At 30.8% G+C, this 17,338-nt stretch overlaps 1 protein-coding gene across 1 annotated transcript; it reads left to right on the plus strand.

The window, feature by feature from the left end:
• The first annotated feature begins 12,619 nt into the window (after nucleotides 1–12,619).
• On the plus strand, nucleotides 12,620–16,468 carry LOC8258875 (probable LRR receptor-like serine/threonine-protein kinase At3g47570). Its single transcript, XM_002533939.4, has 3 exons — nucleotides 12,620–15,413; nucleotides 15,554–15,939; nucleotides 16,180–16,468. The coding sequence occupies exons 1-2, from the start codon at nucleotides 12,743–12,745 to the stop codon at nucleotides 15,925–15,927; spliced, it is 3,045 nt and encodes a 1,014-aa protein (XP_002533985.4). The 5' UTR covers nucleotides 12,620–12,742; the 3' UTR covers nucleotides 15,928–15,939; nucleotides 16,180–16,468.
• The last annotated feature ends 870 nt before the right edge of the window (nucleotides 16,469–17,338 follow it).

Below are 17,338 nucleotides of genomic sequence, written 5' to 3' on the forward strand. Positions count from 1 at the left end.
ATTATCTCCTTTACTTAGGGAGTTAAAGTACAAAGTAGAGATAATTGTGCATAACTTTTTCCACCATTTCTTTCACTTGCTAGATTTCTCAACCATTTACCTTAATTATTAATTAATTAACTAATTAATTAATTAATTATCATGGACACACAGTCTTGAACTTCTATTTTATTCCTATTAGGCCTAAAAATTTTCCCCTTATATATATATATATATATATATATATAATTAAAGTAGGAATTTGTATATGTGTCTGGCACAACGACCAAGGCTATATATATATATATGAAAAATTTCATAACTTTAATTCAATATCCATTTTTTAATGCATAGAAATCTTTGGCCAAATACCTCATAAAAAATTCAAATTCCTACTTTTCATCTTTTTTCTTTCTGTTAGACTCTCAAATCTCTTTTTTATAATTTTTTCCTGAATAAATCTAGCTCTTTATTTGATTAAACTGATATAACCCATTTACAATTACTAACCAACTCTAAAATCAATTTTTCAAAATCATATATTTTCCAAATTTACTTTATGTACTAGCTACGTATCATTGTCACTTTGTGCCAACTTTGGTAATATCCCCTTCATGTCATTGTTTGTTGCGTCGCCATCCTCATTCTCGACCAACAATAGTGTTTCACCGCATTGTCTCCTCCTTGAACCTCATCGCCAACCACCCTTAGCGACATAACTAATTCTCCAAATTCTCTCTCTCTCTCTCTCTCTCTCTCTCTCTCTCTCTCTCTCTCTCTCTCTCTCAGCTTTTGTTGGTCTTTCTAGATCGGACGAATATTGGCTTGGTTCTATTCATACCAAACCTTTAACTCTTTTTCTTGGTATTATTTTTCATAAAGTTTAAATCTTGGTACCATGAAGTATATCTTCTTACAAAAAAAAATTCTTTTCAAATTTATTAGAGAAAACGAATAAAAAAAGGTATTTTTTTTACCCAAATTTTTTATTTTCTGTGTTTATTTGCTAGGTAATTATATATAATTATATTTAAATTGTTAGAAAAATTTTAAGATATAGCCTGATATGTATGAGAATTATTTGCATTTGAGGCATTGAGAAATTATGTGTAAAAGATTGATTTTTTTTTTTTACTTCGGGAGCTATAATAATTTCATTTTAGAACTCAAGGTAATAATCTATTTTTGGGATCTTAAAACTTAAAATTTGGATCCCAAGGATATATTTATTGTGAGATTTGACAAAAAATGTTATCAATTTGTTAAGAACATTTTTAATTTCGGAACTAGATCCCAAGAACATTTCAACTTAGGACTCTCGCATTATAATATACTTGGATCCCCAGGAATATTTCCAAATTGGAGATCTGAATTACCAAGAACTCAATTTACTTAGGGCTCCTGAATTAAAATAATTAAAATATTACTTGATTTTAATAATATTTTCAACTTGGAGATTTAGATCCCCAAGAACTCAATTTACTTAGAGCTCCTAAATTAAAATATTATTGGTTAACTTGAAGAACACAATAGACAAAATTACAATGCCAAGAACTAGTTTTACTTGAGGATCACATTTTAAAATATTATCACTTAACTTGGAAAATCCGATAGACAAAATTAGAGCGCGAAGAACTAGTTTTACTTGGAGATCTCATATTAAAATATTACTAGTTTCCCAAGAATATTTTTGACTTGGAAAACTACTTGGGGCTCTCGACTTAAAATATTTTAAAGTATTACTGGATTCCCACTAACATTTCTAACTTAGGTACTACTCGGGGTTCTACAATTAAAATATTTTAAAATATTACTGGATCCCCAAAAATATTTTGATCCCCAATAATATTTTTAACTTGGTGAACTACTTAGGGCTCCATCTTAAATATTTTATTGGTCTTCCATAGATTTTTTTTTTTCTTGAGGAATATATATTTCTAGGACTAATAAAATATTTAAATCCTAACATGCTTAGTTTCCATATACCCACACAATCGAACTTTTATTCTTAAAATCTTTAACAATTCAAATAAGTAAAATATGTGCACCTGTTTAGTTTTGCAGTTATGGATCAAAAATATATTTAGAGAAAAATAAATGTCAAGCGTGCCACATGAGCAGGTACATAAAACGTTCTAAATAATGCGCCTTAAATTGATTTTTTAATCAATTTTTTGTCAATTTGCTTAGATCTTTAAATGACACCACACAAATTAACTATAAATAGCATTGAATAAATGAGAATGAAAAAATTTATAGAATAAATTGAATTAAATTTGCTAGAGATTCCCATAAATAACTGATGTTTTGCAATAAAGATAATAACTGATGTACAAGAAATGATTAAACAAAAATAATTTGTTGGAATTGCATAATGTTTGTATTTGAATAAGGTTTGATTTTTGCAATGTTGTTGTTATCAATGTTGATGATGTTGGATCTCTCGTCTTCAGTTTACTTCTGCTTTTTATAGAGATTCTCAAGTTTCACTTTTTTAGGGATATGCTCCCATGGTTTGTGATCGTAGAGACCCATTACCTCATTTACTTGGAGAATTAAGGTATAAAGTGGAGATAACTATGCATAAGTTTTTCCATTATTGTTTTCATGTACTAGATTACTCAACTGTTTGCCTTAATTATTAACTAATTAATTAATTAATTAAGTAAATTAAATTAATTATCATGGACTTACGTCCTAGGCTTCTATTTTATTCCTATTAGGCTAAAAAATTATCTATAGGCCTAACGCACCCGAAGCATCATAGAGAATCTAGTCAACAGTGGGATTAATCAGTAATAAGAACACAAGATTAAGGACTTCAAAAGCAATATGGTAATCTAAAGAGGGTGATATTAGACAAACCAGAAGAAAATATCACCTCTATAGAGGAGCATACGTCAATACGTACTAAGGAGGTAACTAAAATTTACAGGTCTCACATGTTGAAATCACAATTAGAATTAAATTTTTTACTTGCTTTTTAAATTTTATTACTGATTATTGTGTCTTGTTGAAAAATATGTACCTTTATGTAAATTATTGTATATTACCTAGCTTGTTTAGTCTTTTTGTTTGTGTGGAAAGAAAAATTCCTATTATCTAGTAAGATTATAAAAAGAACTACACAAAAGGTATAACAGACTTGGAAAAGAAATTCACTACGTGAAAAATAATGAAAAACAAGTAGATAATGAGGCATAAGACCGATCTACGGCAAAAAAAAAAAAAAATCTTGGAATAATATTTTTCTATTACTCTTAGAATGTATGTATGGCCAAAATAAATTATCAATTTTTTCTTTTAGTTATTTTCTATTATTCTATTATAAGTTAGTTTTAAAGCCACCATTCAGAAATTAATAAAAGTAGGCCTCATGATCACTTTTATTTTTAGTGTTTTATTACTCTTAGGATGTATGTACGGTCAATTTTTTTCTTTTAGTTATTTTCTATTACTCTTAGACGCGTACCAAAGTGTCTTTAGTGACTACGGCACTATAAGGCTTTTCAACCTAATCGGGAACATGCTAACTAGTCACTGAGACTAGTGCGGAGATGGGAGTCGCCACCTGGGTAATCACCGAGACACTTTTACTAAAAAGTGGCTTTTCTTAGATTCCGTAAGGAAATTTAAGCCACAAAGTCCATAGATGGATCCATAAGCTAAGTTCCTTATTTGTATATATTAGTCTTTAAATTTATTGTTAATAAAATTTTCACTATAAATGCAAGCATTTTATATATATGCATGTTAAAACAACATAAAATACACTTAAGTCTATCCCATTTTATTCAAGCCCATCATTTAATGTTATTAATCTAATTTACTAACAAATTATGCATGAGGCCCACTTATTCTAGTCTAATTATATATTATACTTTTTAGCTTCCAGCCTTTTAAGCCTATTAGACTACTGCTTATAAGAAGGTCCATTCATTGTGATTTCAACCCTCACTAAGTTCAAACCCTAACTAAACATGCCAAAGTTCACTAGTCTAATTGAATTTTAGTGTTTAGGCCTAATTAAGATAGATTAGCCTATTAGACTACCAGATTCATGTTGGATCAGTTTTTTAACCCTAAGTCTATATTACCCATTTTAATTAATCAATCATGAAATCATGTATTGGGTTAACATGCAATAAACAACAAAACAATAATAAAGAAAATAAAGCAGAAAATGAAACCCTAGCTATTACAACCCACCTACAACTATGATTACAGAATCGGAAAGGCCTAAAATTGAACGCGGGCAAAAAATACATAAAAATGCCAAAGAAAGTAAAAAAAAAATGGGGCCAGCATGGTTAGCCGATTGGCTGTGCATGAAGAGCTTATCGGCTGAGTATAGAGCTAATTGGCTCTATATTCAACCAATTTGCTCTAGAGTCTAGGGATGCATTCCAATTAGTTTTCCTTCGATCCTCCCTGATTTGCCAATCCAATCCCACACTCTGGAGGCGACTTTCACATGCATAGATGTTTAAACAAAATTAAAATGAGACAAAGTAGCTAAAATAATTAATAAAGTAAAAGTATAGCAGATAAAAAAACCTAGATTGCCAAAAACCCTAAAATCCTATAAACTGATAGTAGGTTATTAAAACAGAGAATCATATTTTAATTTAGACCTAATTACCAAATTAGATGAAGAAAGCTAAATATTAATCCTATGATTATGTTTTTAAGTAAATCTAAAACTCTAATCGGTAAAATATCAGATCTAAGAAAAAAATCCTAGTTCTTATTATCAAATTCAAAATCTAATTAACATGCATATTTTAAAACCCTAATCTAATCATACTGATCAAAGATAAAAATTCTAATAATGTTTCTAAGAGAAAATAATATTAAAACAAATAAAAAGATAAAGAAAGAACAAAAGAACCAGTTTTTATAATTGATGCAGATGTATGGTGGTAGAAACCCTCAAGTCATCACCATGTATGTTGGATCTGAATATCTCGAGTGATGAGGAAGCAATTGAATCAAAAAATGGGTAGAAATCCAAAGCTGGATCTAGCTTAAAGAAACCTTTTATTGATTAGAAAAAGTTTTCAAAAATGATATTTCTTCGGTGACTTGTTTCCTAAATCCTCTCTCTTAAGTGGCTTGAGTCTTCAAATATGAACTATGATCGTTAGCGCAATTTCTCTTTCTTTCGATTTTCTCTCTTTTTTTCTTTCTAGTGTTTCTTTTCTCTTAATCTCACTTACGATTGAATTTCAATTCTTGCCTCTCCTTTGAAACTCTAGACACCTCTTACTATTTATAGAGGTAGGGTTTCCAAGAAAATCCTAGAGAAAGAGATAAATCTTACAAATTTATTGATAAACATCCCAATTAATTATTTAAAATTACAGTAATTATCGATAAAATAATGATTATCCTTAAGAAAACCTTCTAGAAACTGTATTTGGATGTAAAATCATCCGAAAAAATGATGTTGGGGGAGTCAAGAGACAATTGGCACTATATAAGCTGATTGGCTTTAGAGAAAATTTATTGTTTTTGCGATTTAGTCCCTAATTTTTTACAAATTGCCATTTTGACCCTTAAATTTAATTTTTTTTCTGACAACTAGGTCCAAATTGATTTCAAAAAAGCTAATTCTAGCCAAATTAACCTCGACCTCAGCTTTAGATTTTTCAGTCCTTCATCTATCGAGACCCGAGAAAGTAGTAACTCTCATCACAGAATTTTCTATTTTTCCCTCAATATTTGTATATAGAAAAGGGATGCTGATGGTGTGATGCCTGAATAAGAAATTGACAAAGATGAGATAACACATAGTGCAGAAGACACATGTAAAAGGAGAAACCTAGTGAAAGTAGGTCCTGCACAAAAATATAATAGGAATGAAGTTCAATTTGGCCACTAACCTTGTCACCTAGGTTCAATTTAGTTCTTTTTTAAATTTATGGACTTTTTAGCCCAAACCTTTGTAACCTAATTTTAGAGAAAAATGAGAAAATACTCACTCTCTCTTGAAATTAAAAAAAAAGAAATTTATAATAATATTTAGAAACTATTTTATATTTTTAGTATAATTAATATAATTAAGGAATAATTAATTATTATTATCATTATTCTCGCTAAAACCGCTCTCACTCCCAACGCTCATGGCACCACCACCACCGTGAATCGCTCTCTTTCACCGTCATTATTAAGAAATACATATATATATATATATATATATATATATATATAACTATGTTATGGATCTCTTCTTTTAAGTAGATTATCTCGGAGAAAGAATTAATATTTTTTCTATTCTTTTTCTTTTTTATTTTAGATATACATACATATATATATATATATATATATATATATATATATATATATATATATATATATATGTCTTTTAATTTAAATAATTTAATTCAATATAAAAATTATTAATTTTTTATTTTTTATTATATCCATTTCCATTCTAGAGAGTGAATAGTAACTCACTTTCTCATTTTTTTAAAGAATATAGCTAACTTAAGCTAAATATGTAAAGGTTTGGACTAAAAAGTCCATAAATTTAAAAAATGGCTAAAATTGAACCCGACAATAAGGTTAGCGGCCAAACTAGACTTTATTCTAATATAATATTAAGAAGTAGTAGGTACATATCAAAACTCAAGTTATAAGCCATACAAAAATAACTTTATGGTAGCAGCATCAGAAAGAAACCTATCTCGAGAAGAGGAATGATAATGAGCTGAGCCATTATTCATAACTACAAAACAAATAAACAAGTGCACATATTCTAATTACTTTAATTGTTAGAATTTTAAGAATAAAAGCCTAATTGTATGGATATATGGGAATTAGGCATGTTTGTATCTAAGTATTTTATTGATCCTAGAAATATATAGTTCCTCAAGGAAAAATCTGTGTAAAACCAATAAAACATTTAAGGTGGAGTCCCAAGTAGTTCTAGAGTTAGAAATGTTCTTAGAGATCCAGTAATATTGTAAAATATTTTAAGTTGGGAGGCCCAAGTAGTTCTCCAAGTTAGAGATGTTCTTAGGGAAACAATAATACAAGTCCCAAGTAGTTCCCGAGTTAGAAATGTTCTTGGAGATCCAATAATATTTTAAGTTGGGAGTCCCAAGTAGTTCTCCAAGTTAGAGATGTTCTTGGAGAAACACTAATACTTTAAAATATTTTGAAGTCGAGAGCAGCAAATAGTTTTCCAAGTTAAAAATCTTCTTGAGTCCCAAATAGATTCCAAGTTAAAAAACTTCTTGGAGAACTAATAGTATTTTAATATGAGATCTCTAAGTAAAACTAGTTCTTGGCGCTCTAGTTTTATCTATTGGGTTCCCCAAGTTAATCGATAATATTTTAATATGAGATCCGCAAGTAAAATTAGTGTAATACCCAGTATCTTTTCTTAAAAAATAATAATAATAATAATAATAATATAAAAAAAGAATTCTTTTTCCCTCTTTGTCTTTTCCCCTCCCCTTTCCTTATTTCTTCTCACTTTCATTCCCCTCCTCTCCCTCCTCCTTTCCTTTCTGCCTTCCCTCCCCCTCGCCGGCTGTCTCTCCTTTCTCCCCGCCTGCACCGCCCAGCTCGCCGTCGTCTAGCAGCCCTCCTCTTCCTCCCTCCCTTCCGCCGACGCCGATAAGAGAAGAAGAGGCTACCATCATTGTTCGGCCTCTTGCCAGCGTCCTTTCGGCAAACCGACTCCCCACCCCTGAAAACCCTGGAAGCGACCTTCCTTGCCGCGAAAATCCCCGCTGGCAGCCTCGAGAAGCGTCATCCGAGTAGCACCTTTTTGGCCCCGATTCGGCACCTTCCGGTCACTTTCCGGCTGGAATTCTTATATTTTTGGACTCCCCGCAACTCGAACTTTGCGTAGGCGCTTCCGAATTCGAATTCCGACACTATTGGCAGGACCGGCTTCCGAACCCCGATGCTTTCTGGATGTGCAAAATATTACAATTTTTTACTTGGTATAATTTTATTTAGACCTTAAAAATTATGTTATAATTTTAGAAAAATATTGTGGCTATTAATTACATGTGATGGATAATTTAAAAATTAATTGAATTTAATTAATTTTGTTGTAATGTGTTGCGGAGTCAGAAAAAATAATACAGTTCTGGTGGCCCAACTCCTGTTATTTAATCCCGCAGTATATTTGATGTGTCTTTGGCAGGTTCTAGACCCATTTTACGGAGGATAAATGTCCGTAATTTAGGAGAAGTTCTGCCGAATTTTCGATAGATTTCTCGAGTCTAAATTAATTTTAGGCAGTCTAATCCAAGGGTCTAGACCTAGAAAAAGTTTAAGAATGTCTATTAATTGAGTGTTTTCATGAATAGATAATCCATCCTTTCTGCCAGCTCCACCCAAGGCATAGGAGCGGACTGCGAAGCGCGTCAGAACTGTGAGTTAAAGTCACATAATCACTGCACTATTGTCATGTCTAAATTTAATACGATGCTTTAGTAATTTATGTTTAATATGATTATCAGTATCACATTATAAATAATTTCATTTAATTATTAATTACTAAGAATAATTCTAATATTATTATTAGTGAAATTATATCGTTATTTTGATATCATAATTAATTTCATTTTAATACAATTATTATTATTTCTATACACAAATTGCATGTTTGCTTTTTCTGAATTTCTAAATCTTTATTTCAGTATGTGTTGAATGATTATATTAGACAATGATTAATATATATGACGTGCTACCTAATGGGTTACATCAGCACTGCGTGCACACTGGTAATAATCAGAGACAGGTAACAAGGTTATTTTAAATTTTTGCCCTGGTTAAGTATAACTCTCTGGGCTGTGAAAGTTGACTGCCAGAGAAAGGTCCCTAGTCGAGCAATACTCTCTAGACGCCAGCTTAGTTGGGAATCAAGTGTTCAGACTAGATGTAAGGACCCTGGTCTAGCTTTGCTCTATGGGCGCCAGACCTATTGAAATAAGAGAGTCGAAAGGCTGCTAGTAATTGGGGCTTATTGTAAAAAATCTATACTTTCATATTTTTAGTTATTTTATACTCTAGACCTTCTGCAATAGAGTACTTTTAATTTGTTATAATTATTCTGGTCCATGATGGACGTAGGATGTTATAAAGATCAGTTAGAATTATTTATGGCATGTCACTTAGGATTAATATAATATATAAGCTTTTTATTGAATTATTGGTTAGTAAGGCTTACTAAGGGACTCAGTGGCCTTAACCTATTCATCCCCTAGTGCCGGTCACGGACCCATAAATCTGATCGTGACAACTAGTTCTTGGTGCTATAATTTTTTCTATCGGGTTTCCTAAATTAACCAATAATATTTTAATTCAGGAGCTCCAATTAAATTGAGTTCTTGGAGATCGAGATGCTTACATTAGAAATATTCTTGGGGATCCAGTAATACTTTAAAATATTTTGGTTTGGGAGCCCCAAGTAAATTGGGTACTTGGGGGATCCAGAGCCCCAAGTTGAAAATATTCTTGGGGATCTAAGTAATATTTTAAAATATTTCAATTCGAAATCTCCAAGTAAATTGGATACTTGGAGTGCTAGAATTCCAAGTTGGAAATGTTCTTAGGAATTCAAGTATTTAAAAAAAAAAAATATTTAGTTCAAGAGCACTAAGTAAATTGGATATTCGGGATCTGCAGCCCCAAATTGAAAATACTCTTAGGGATCTAAATAATAGTTTAAAGGATAAGTATAAAAAATTACCACATGATTTCACTGTTTTATAACTTAAAGTATATGGTCAGTTTTTAGACAAAAAGAGATATGTGGTTATAGATCGTGACAAATAAAGGTATCTCATCGTTAAAAAATTTATATTTATAAGGATTTAGCCACCTTCACTTCGATCAACCATCATTACTAAGTTTTCCGTGTTTGATAATATAAGTTTGGAGCTTGACAACTTCTAATTTCATTATTTGACTATTACATCACAGTTTAAGAAGTTATTGATCCAATAAGATTGATTTGACGGTCAAATAATGACGTTTTGAGTTATTAAGCTCTTAATTCATATTATCAAACATGAAAAATATGATAATAACGACTGATCGAAATGATATGGCTAAATTCTTAATAATCAATACTTTTTAATGATAAAATACTTATTTTTATTATATTTTTTAAGCACATATTCTAAGTTGTCAAATGGTGAAACTATAAAGTACTTTTATTATATTTATCTCTATTTTAAAATATATCAATTTGAGATTTTTAAGTAAACTTCATATTTGGGGATCTATGGAATCCATAGTTCGAAGTTGGAAATGCTCTTAGGGATCTAACAAAAAAAAATTATCAAATTATAAAATTTATTTTTTCATACACATCAGGCTACATCCTAAATTTTCTTAATAATTTTAATCTAATTATGTCCAATTACTCAGCAAATAAACACATAAAAGAATAAAAAAATTTGAATAAAAGAAATACCTTATGAATCTTTTTTGATAAACTTGGAGAGGTTTGTTTTTGCAGATAGTAGTTTCTAGTATCAAGGTCCAAACTTTACGTCACAGAGAAAGAGAATTTTATTTGGCGAGAAGCGAACAAGCTGTCAAGTCCAACAGCGTGCGACAAATAGTATGAAGCGACGACGAGCTGTTGCTGACATAGAGTGGCTGAGATGGAATGATATCACTGGTAAAAAAAGATAGTATAATCTTATGAAACTGGTGAAGAAGAAAATAGATTTTAAGATGTATTTAAAATTGTAAAGGGTTCCGTTATCTTTTTAGGGAAAAAATAAAAGTTAAAAAAAAAAGGATTTGAAAGTGAAAATGAAAAATGAGAATTTAAATTTACTACAGATACTTAGCCTAAAAACTCTATACATCGATAATAGATTTACAATTGAAATCATACAATTTTTTATATATATAAAATAGAGACTAATTATAATAATTAATTTATCTAATTAATTAATTAGTTTAAAATTAAAATAAACAGTTGAAGAATTTATATTAAAGGATTTAGTCCGTGGAAAAAGTGGTGAAAGAAATTATTTGCACTTCTTACATAAACCCCAAGCAAAAGGAACTTAGGGATACCTATAAATACAGGAACAAACTGAATGCCTGGTGTAGAAATTTCTTGCCAATGACCCACATGCTTGTCACTATCACTTGCTAAGTGCTTGTAAATTGTCATATTGACTTGGAGGATTATGATTTAAGAAGAAATTTCCATTGCTTGGTTGCAGTCCTTTCATTGTCAGCTTTGAAGCAGGATTGGCTCTTTTGTCAAAGTCATTTTAGAATTTTGGTAAGCTGCTGGGGGAGAGAGATACCTCAACACAAGTCAGCAGTCAGCAGTCCGCGTCCGGTTTCTTTCTTCTTTTTTTTTTTTTTTAATCAATTATACTTTAAATAGTGGAGACAGGTGAGTCTCGGACACGATGCCCATCGGAATACAAACGACTCCTAAAGTCTTGTAAAGAAAGTAATATAATTCTATCCTTAAAAAATAATATTTTAATTATTTTTAATATTATATTAATTAATAAATTAATTTTCTAATTATATAATAATTTTAATTCTGTTTTAAAAAATAATATATTAATTATATTTTAATATTATATTAATTAATAAATTAATTAGATAATAATTTTAATTTTATAAAATTATATTTTAAATTATATTCACTAATAAATTAATATTAATTATACAATAATTTTAAATTTTAAAAGTAGTAATATTAATTATATTGATAGGATTAACTTATATATATTAAAATTAATTAATAAATATATTTTAAATAATTTTTATATTATTAAATTAATAGAATTTTAAAATATTTATTTTTTTATTTTTTTAAATATTATAAATATTTAATATTTAAAATATATTAAATTTTATTCATAAATTTAATTGTATAATTAAAGAAATAACAATAGATGTACATTATAAGGATAGATGATTAGTATATATTAATTATTGAGATTTAAAATTTTTTAATATATATATTTATATTTTAATATATAGAATTTAATTTTTAACATGTGTATTTATTTTTGGCACGTAAAATTTAAGTTTATGTATAATTATATAATTTTTTATATTAATTTATTAATTAATAAATTATATTTCTAATTAAATATAAATTTTAATTCTAAAAAATAATATTTTAATTATATGTTTATAATATATTAACTAATAAATTAATTTTTCAGTTAAAAATAATTCTAATTCTATCATTAAAAATAAATATATTATTATATTTTAATATTATATTAATTAATAACTTAATTTCATATAACTAATTCTAGATTACTATATTTTAAATTATACTTTTAATATCATATTTATTAATGAATTAGTGTTTTAATTATATAATTATTTTCAGTTTTAAAAAATAGTATTATTAATTATATTGATAGTATTAATTATATAATATTAAAATCAATTAATGAATATTGTAAAGATAATTTTATATTATTCTACTAATAAAATTTTTAATTTAAAAAATTTCAATATTTACTGTTATTTTTTAAAATAAGTATGAAATACTAAATACTTTATTAAATATTATCTATAAATTTGTTATAATAAAAATAATAATGGTGTTGTACATATTTATAAATATTTTTTGTTTTGCATTCATTTTCTTTCTCTTCCTGTCAAAGGAAATCAACTGGTTGAACGTAAAGAATCCGTCTATGTTGCAGAAATCTTTTGCCAGAGACATGTGTATAAACGCCATAAACTTTAAGTTTAAAGCCACAGTCTTTCCTCTACCATAACCTAAAACGAAATGGGGCTTTTCTGCAAGAATTTGTGGCTTTCTGTACGCACTTTTGCTCTTGTTAGCCTTGGCTACTTTATCTCAACTAGCTGTGCCATGGTTACTAGCAACGAAACTGACCTCCATGCCTTGCTTGAATTCAAAGCCAAAATAACTCATGATCCTTTTGGTGTCCTAAGCTCATGGAATAATACCATCAACTTCTGTCAATGGCATGGTGTCACATGCGGTCGTCGTCATCAGAGGGTGACTAAGTTAGACCTGCGATCCCTGAAGCTTGCAGGCTCTATATCACCATCCGTTGGCAATTTGAGCTTTCTGAGGGAATTGAATCTTCGAAACAATAGCTTCAGCCATGAATTCCCTCAAGAGATTAACCATTTGGGTAGATTGGAGATACTCGACTTGAGCAACAATTCAATTAGCGGGCACATGCCAGCCAATATATCAAGTTGCTCTAACCTTATTTCCGTCCGGCTTGGTCGCAACCAGATAGAAGGAAACATTCCTGCACAATTTGGCCACTTGTTTAATCTCCAAATTCTTTATGTTCACAATAACAATCTAACAGGAAGTATCCCTCATTCTCTTGGGAACTTATCTTATCTTTTAGCTCTTTCTCTTTGTGACAACAATTTGGTTGGGACGATTCCTTATACTATAGGACAACTGATGAATCTTACTTTCTTAAGTTGTTGTTCGAATAGGTTGTCAGGTGTCATCCCTTCCTCGGTTTTCAATCTCTCTTCTATAGGGACTTTAGACATATCTGGGAACTATTTTCATGGAAGTCTTCCTTCAGATTTAGGCATCTTTCTTTCCAGTATCCAACGTTTTAATGCATTTAGTAACTTGTTCACTGGTCGCATTCCTTCATCAATTTCCAATGCTTCAAATCTAGAGATCCTCGCGTTGGATATAAACAAATTCATTGGAGATGTGCCATCTCTGGAAAGGTTACCTAGGCTTCAGTGGCTACTTCTTACTAGCAACTATCTAGGAAACGGGAAAGTTGACGACTTGAGCTTTCTCTACTCCTTAACCAATAGCAGTGAATTAGAAATTCTGGGTATAAATGGGAATTACTTTGGAGGGAGTATTCCTAGCGTTATTTGCAATTTTTCAACTAGTCTGATATATTTGTTTATGGATAACAATCACCTGACGGGAAGCATCCCATCCGGGATTGGAAATCTTGTCAGCTTGCAGGATTTTGAGGTGTGGAATAACCAACTCTCTGGTTTCATTCCGCCTACTATTGGAAAGCTTCAAAATCTACGAGTACTGGATTTCAGTTCAAACAAGTTCTCTGGCCAGCTTCCAACCTCTTTGGGGAACTTGACAAATTTAATTCAGCTCATTGCAAGTGAAAATAATCTTGGGGGTAACATGCCCTCAAATCTTGGCACATGCGAAAACTTGCTTCTATTGAATCTCTCTCATAATCATCTAAGTGATGCCATACCCCCACAACTTCTAAATCTCACATCATTATCCCTATACCTAGATCTGTCTGATAACCAATTGACAGGAACTGTACCTGTGGAAGTTGGAAATTTGAAAAGCCTAGGACAGTTAGATGTTTCCAATAACAAGTTATCAGGATGGATTCCAAGCACTCTTGGCAGTTGTAAAAGTTTAGAATCACTCCACATGAAAGGAAACAATTTCCAAGGGCTCATTCCTTCATCTTTGGGATCACTTAAGGCTCTTCAGGTTTTAGATTTATCACATAACAATTTGTCAGGTCAAATTCCAGAATTTTTGTCACAAATAGTCCTGCTGCAGTTGAACTTGTCTCACAACAATTTTGAAGGTCCAGTACCTGCTAAAGGTGTCTTTAGAAATGTGAGTGCTACTTCACTTGAAGGAAACAATAAACTTTGTGGGGGAATTCCTGAATTCCACTTGGCTCCATGTATTTCCACAAGGCATAAGAAAAGTGGATTGACTCATAATTTGAGAATAGTTGTTGCCACTGTATGTGTCCTGGTAGGCGTTACATTGTTGTTGTGGGTTATAGTAGTTTTCTTTTTGAAGAAGAAGCGAAGGAAGGAATCTTCTTCAAGCTTTTCAGAGAAGAAAGCTTTGGAACTATCCTACCATACTCTTTATAAAGCTACTGATGGATTTTCTTCAGCTAATACGCTCGGTGCGGGAAGTTTTGGAACTGTTTTTAAGGGAGAACTTGGCGGGGGAGAAACTTCTATTGCTGTCAAGGTGTTCAACCTTATGCGTCATGGAGCTTTCAAGAGTTTCATAGCTGAATGTGAAGCCTTGAGAAACATCAGACATCGGAATCTTGTAAAGGTGCTGACCGCGTGCTCAAGTGTGGATTATCAGGGAAATGAATTTAAGGCTCTGGTTTATGAGTTCATGGTTAATGGAAGCCTGGAGGAGTGGCTGCATCCACCTGATGAAGCAAAAGCCATACCGAGGAATAACTTGAATATTCTACAAAGACTGAATATTGCGGTTGATGTAGCTTGTGCACTTGATTATCTCCATAATCATTGTGAAACACCAATCATTCATTGTGATCTCAAACCGAGCAATATTCTTCTTGATAACGAAATGACAGGGCACGTAGGAGACTTTGGGTTGGCTAAATTCTATCGGGAACGAAGTCATCAATCAAGTTCCATTGGAATAAGAGGAAGTCTTGGTTATGCTCCTGCTGGTAAAAATAGTACATATGTACTAAATAATACGTGTATTTTTATTATATTTCCTTTACTGAGTCTTTTATTTAAAATTAGTCTTCTGTTTAAAGTCCTGATACATGTTTCTTACAAATTAAGCTCGTCTGTTTGGAAGCAGAGTACGGTACGGGCAATGAGGTGTCAACAAGTGGTGATGTCTATAGTTATGGCATTCTGTTACTGGAAATTTTCACTGGAAAGAGGCCTATGGATGACTGGTTCAATGAAGATGTTAGCCTTCATAATTATGTCAAGAATGCATTGCCTGAACAAGTGGTAGAGATTTTGGATCCCACTCTTTTTCAGGAAGGAGAAGGAGGGATAAGCTTGATCAGAAGAAGCAACGCAAGCATTAACAGAACAATGGAATGTCTGATTTCGATATGTGAAATTGGAGTAGCTTGTTCTGCTGAAACGCCAGGAGAAAGAATGAACATTTGTGACGTTGCAGGTCAGCTGGTTTCAATCAGAAACAAACTTCTCAGAAACTAGAATTAATATCCGGTAATTTCATTTTAAATTCTTTTTTACCATTGCGGATAATCAGGGTCCTAGATTCTCACAAATATGTCTTTTAGGCTTTATGTTCTGAGCATTCATTTTTATTATATAGATTTAGCATGGATATCCAATGCCAAACAAATATTGATTATGAGAAATGAGTTGGGCAACAACTTTTTTGCATACAAATTTATATTATAATCTGGAGCTTGAAATGACAATGCACAAGTTTTTCCAAAACAGGTACACGGGTTAAGGATATGGATGTTGAAAAGGTTTCCAAGTGTTCCTGCTACTTCTATCAGTTTGTCTTTCTTTGCCTTTTGCAATTTTTCCAAGAGTATTATTGTGCCATGTATCATTTATCATTTTGTTCAATTCAGTGTTTGTGTATTATATCAAATTACTGCCAAAACTTACGAATTTATGGACAATGTCTAATTAACATTCCCGAATGCAAGTGATTGAATTTGCAGAATGCTAAATTTCTTTTCTTTTTAATGAAAAAAAAAAAAAACCCTTTCCATTTTGAGATTGGAATTTTTAACTTGTGGTTACACATTGGTAAATGCATTGCTTAATTTGTGTACTCATGAGCAACAGAGAATAATTATAGTTAAAAGAAATTACTAAATTTGCTTCATTTTTCCAGTCCAGATTATATTATTCTTGAAGCTAATTAGGTTATCATAGAAAGAAAATGTAGCAAAAAGAAAGCCTTATCACCTCCTTGTTAATGGTTGAGGCAATGTGCACCCAAAATCAACTGCAGAACAGCATAAATCTACTTGGCAGAATTTGAGTCAAAAATCGAAGCCCAAACCAAATAAACCAATTTCTTGTACACTTAAACCCAACCAAACTCAAAAAATTAAAGTTGTAATCAAATATGGACTAAACTTAATGGAACAGGAGGCTAAACTGAATGCAACCAAGTACAAACTTATCTGGAAAATAAAAATTATATTTTATTATAAAAAGTTTCATGAAAATATGGTTAATTCAGTTAAAATGAATTTTATTAACTTAAAACTGAATGGAATCAAATTATCAATCCTATTTAATTTTTTTATTTTATTTTATTTTATTTTATTTTACTCATCAGTACCAATAGCTATACTAAATAGCCATGAAGATGAGCAGAAAAAACATCAAAGCCAGCATCAGTGAAAATGGCACACACTCATAGTTTTTAACTTAAAGACTAATGTAAACTAAGAACTTTGGATATATTTTTCTTCCCAGGAGGCTGAAGCCTTAGCACTGTAGGAATTCATTTCCTGAAAGTAGTTATGCCAGACAATTCTTTGGACAAAACAGAACAAAACTAATACACTTTGGAAAAACCTTAAGAAGGATATTGTAAAAGGTAGAAATTCCTTGCTTTGTAATTTGGTAAATT

Source organism: Ricinus communis, chromosome 3 (genome assembly GCF_019578655.1).
Source record: "Ricinus communis isolate WT05 ecotype wild-type chromosome 3, ASM1957865v1, whole genome shotgun sequence".
In the NCBI taxonomy this organism is placed as follows: Eukaryota; Viridiplantae; Streptophyta; class Magnoliopsida; order Malpighiales; family Euphorbiaceae; genus Ricinus; species Ricinus communis.

Coding starts and splice junctions, on each gene's coding strand:
- LOC8258875 (XM_002533939.4), top strand. CDS start 12,743: ATGGGGCTTTTCTGCAAGAATTTGTGGCTTTCTGTACGCACTTTTGCT. Junction 15,414..15,553: donor TCTTGGTTATGCTCCTGCTG/GTAAAAATAGTA, acceptor GTTTGGAAGCAG/AGTACGGTACGGGCAATGAG.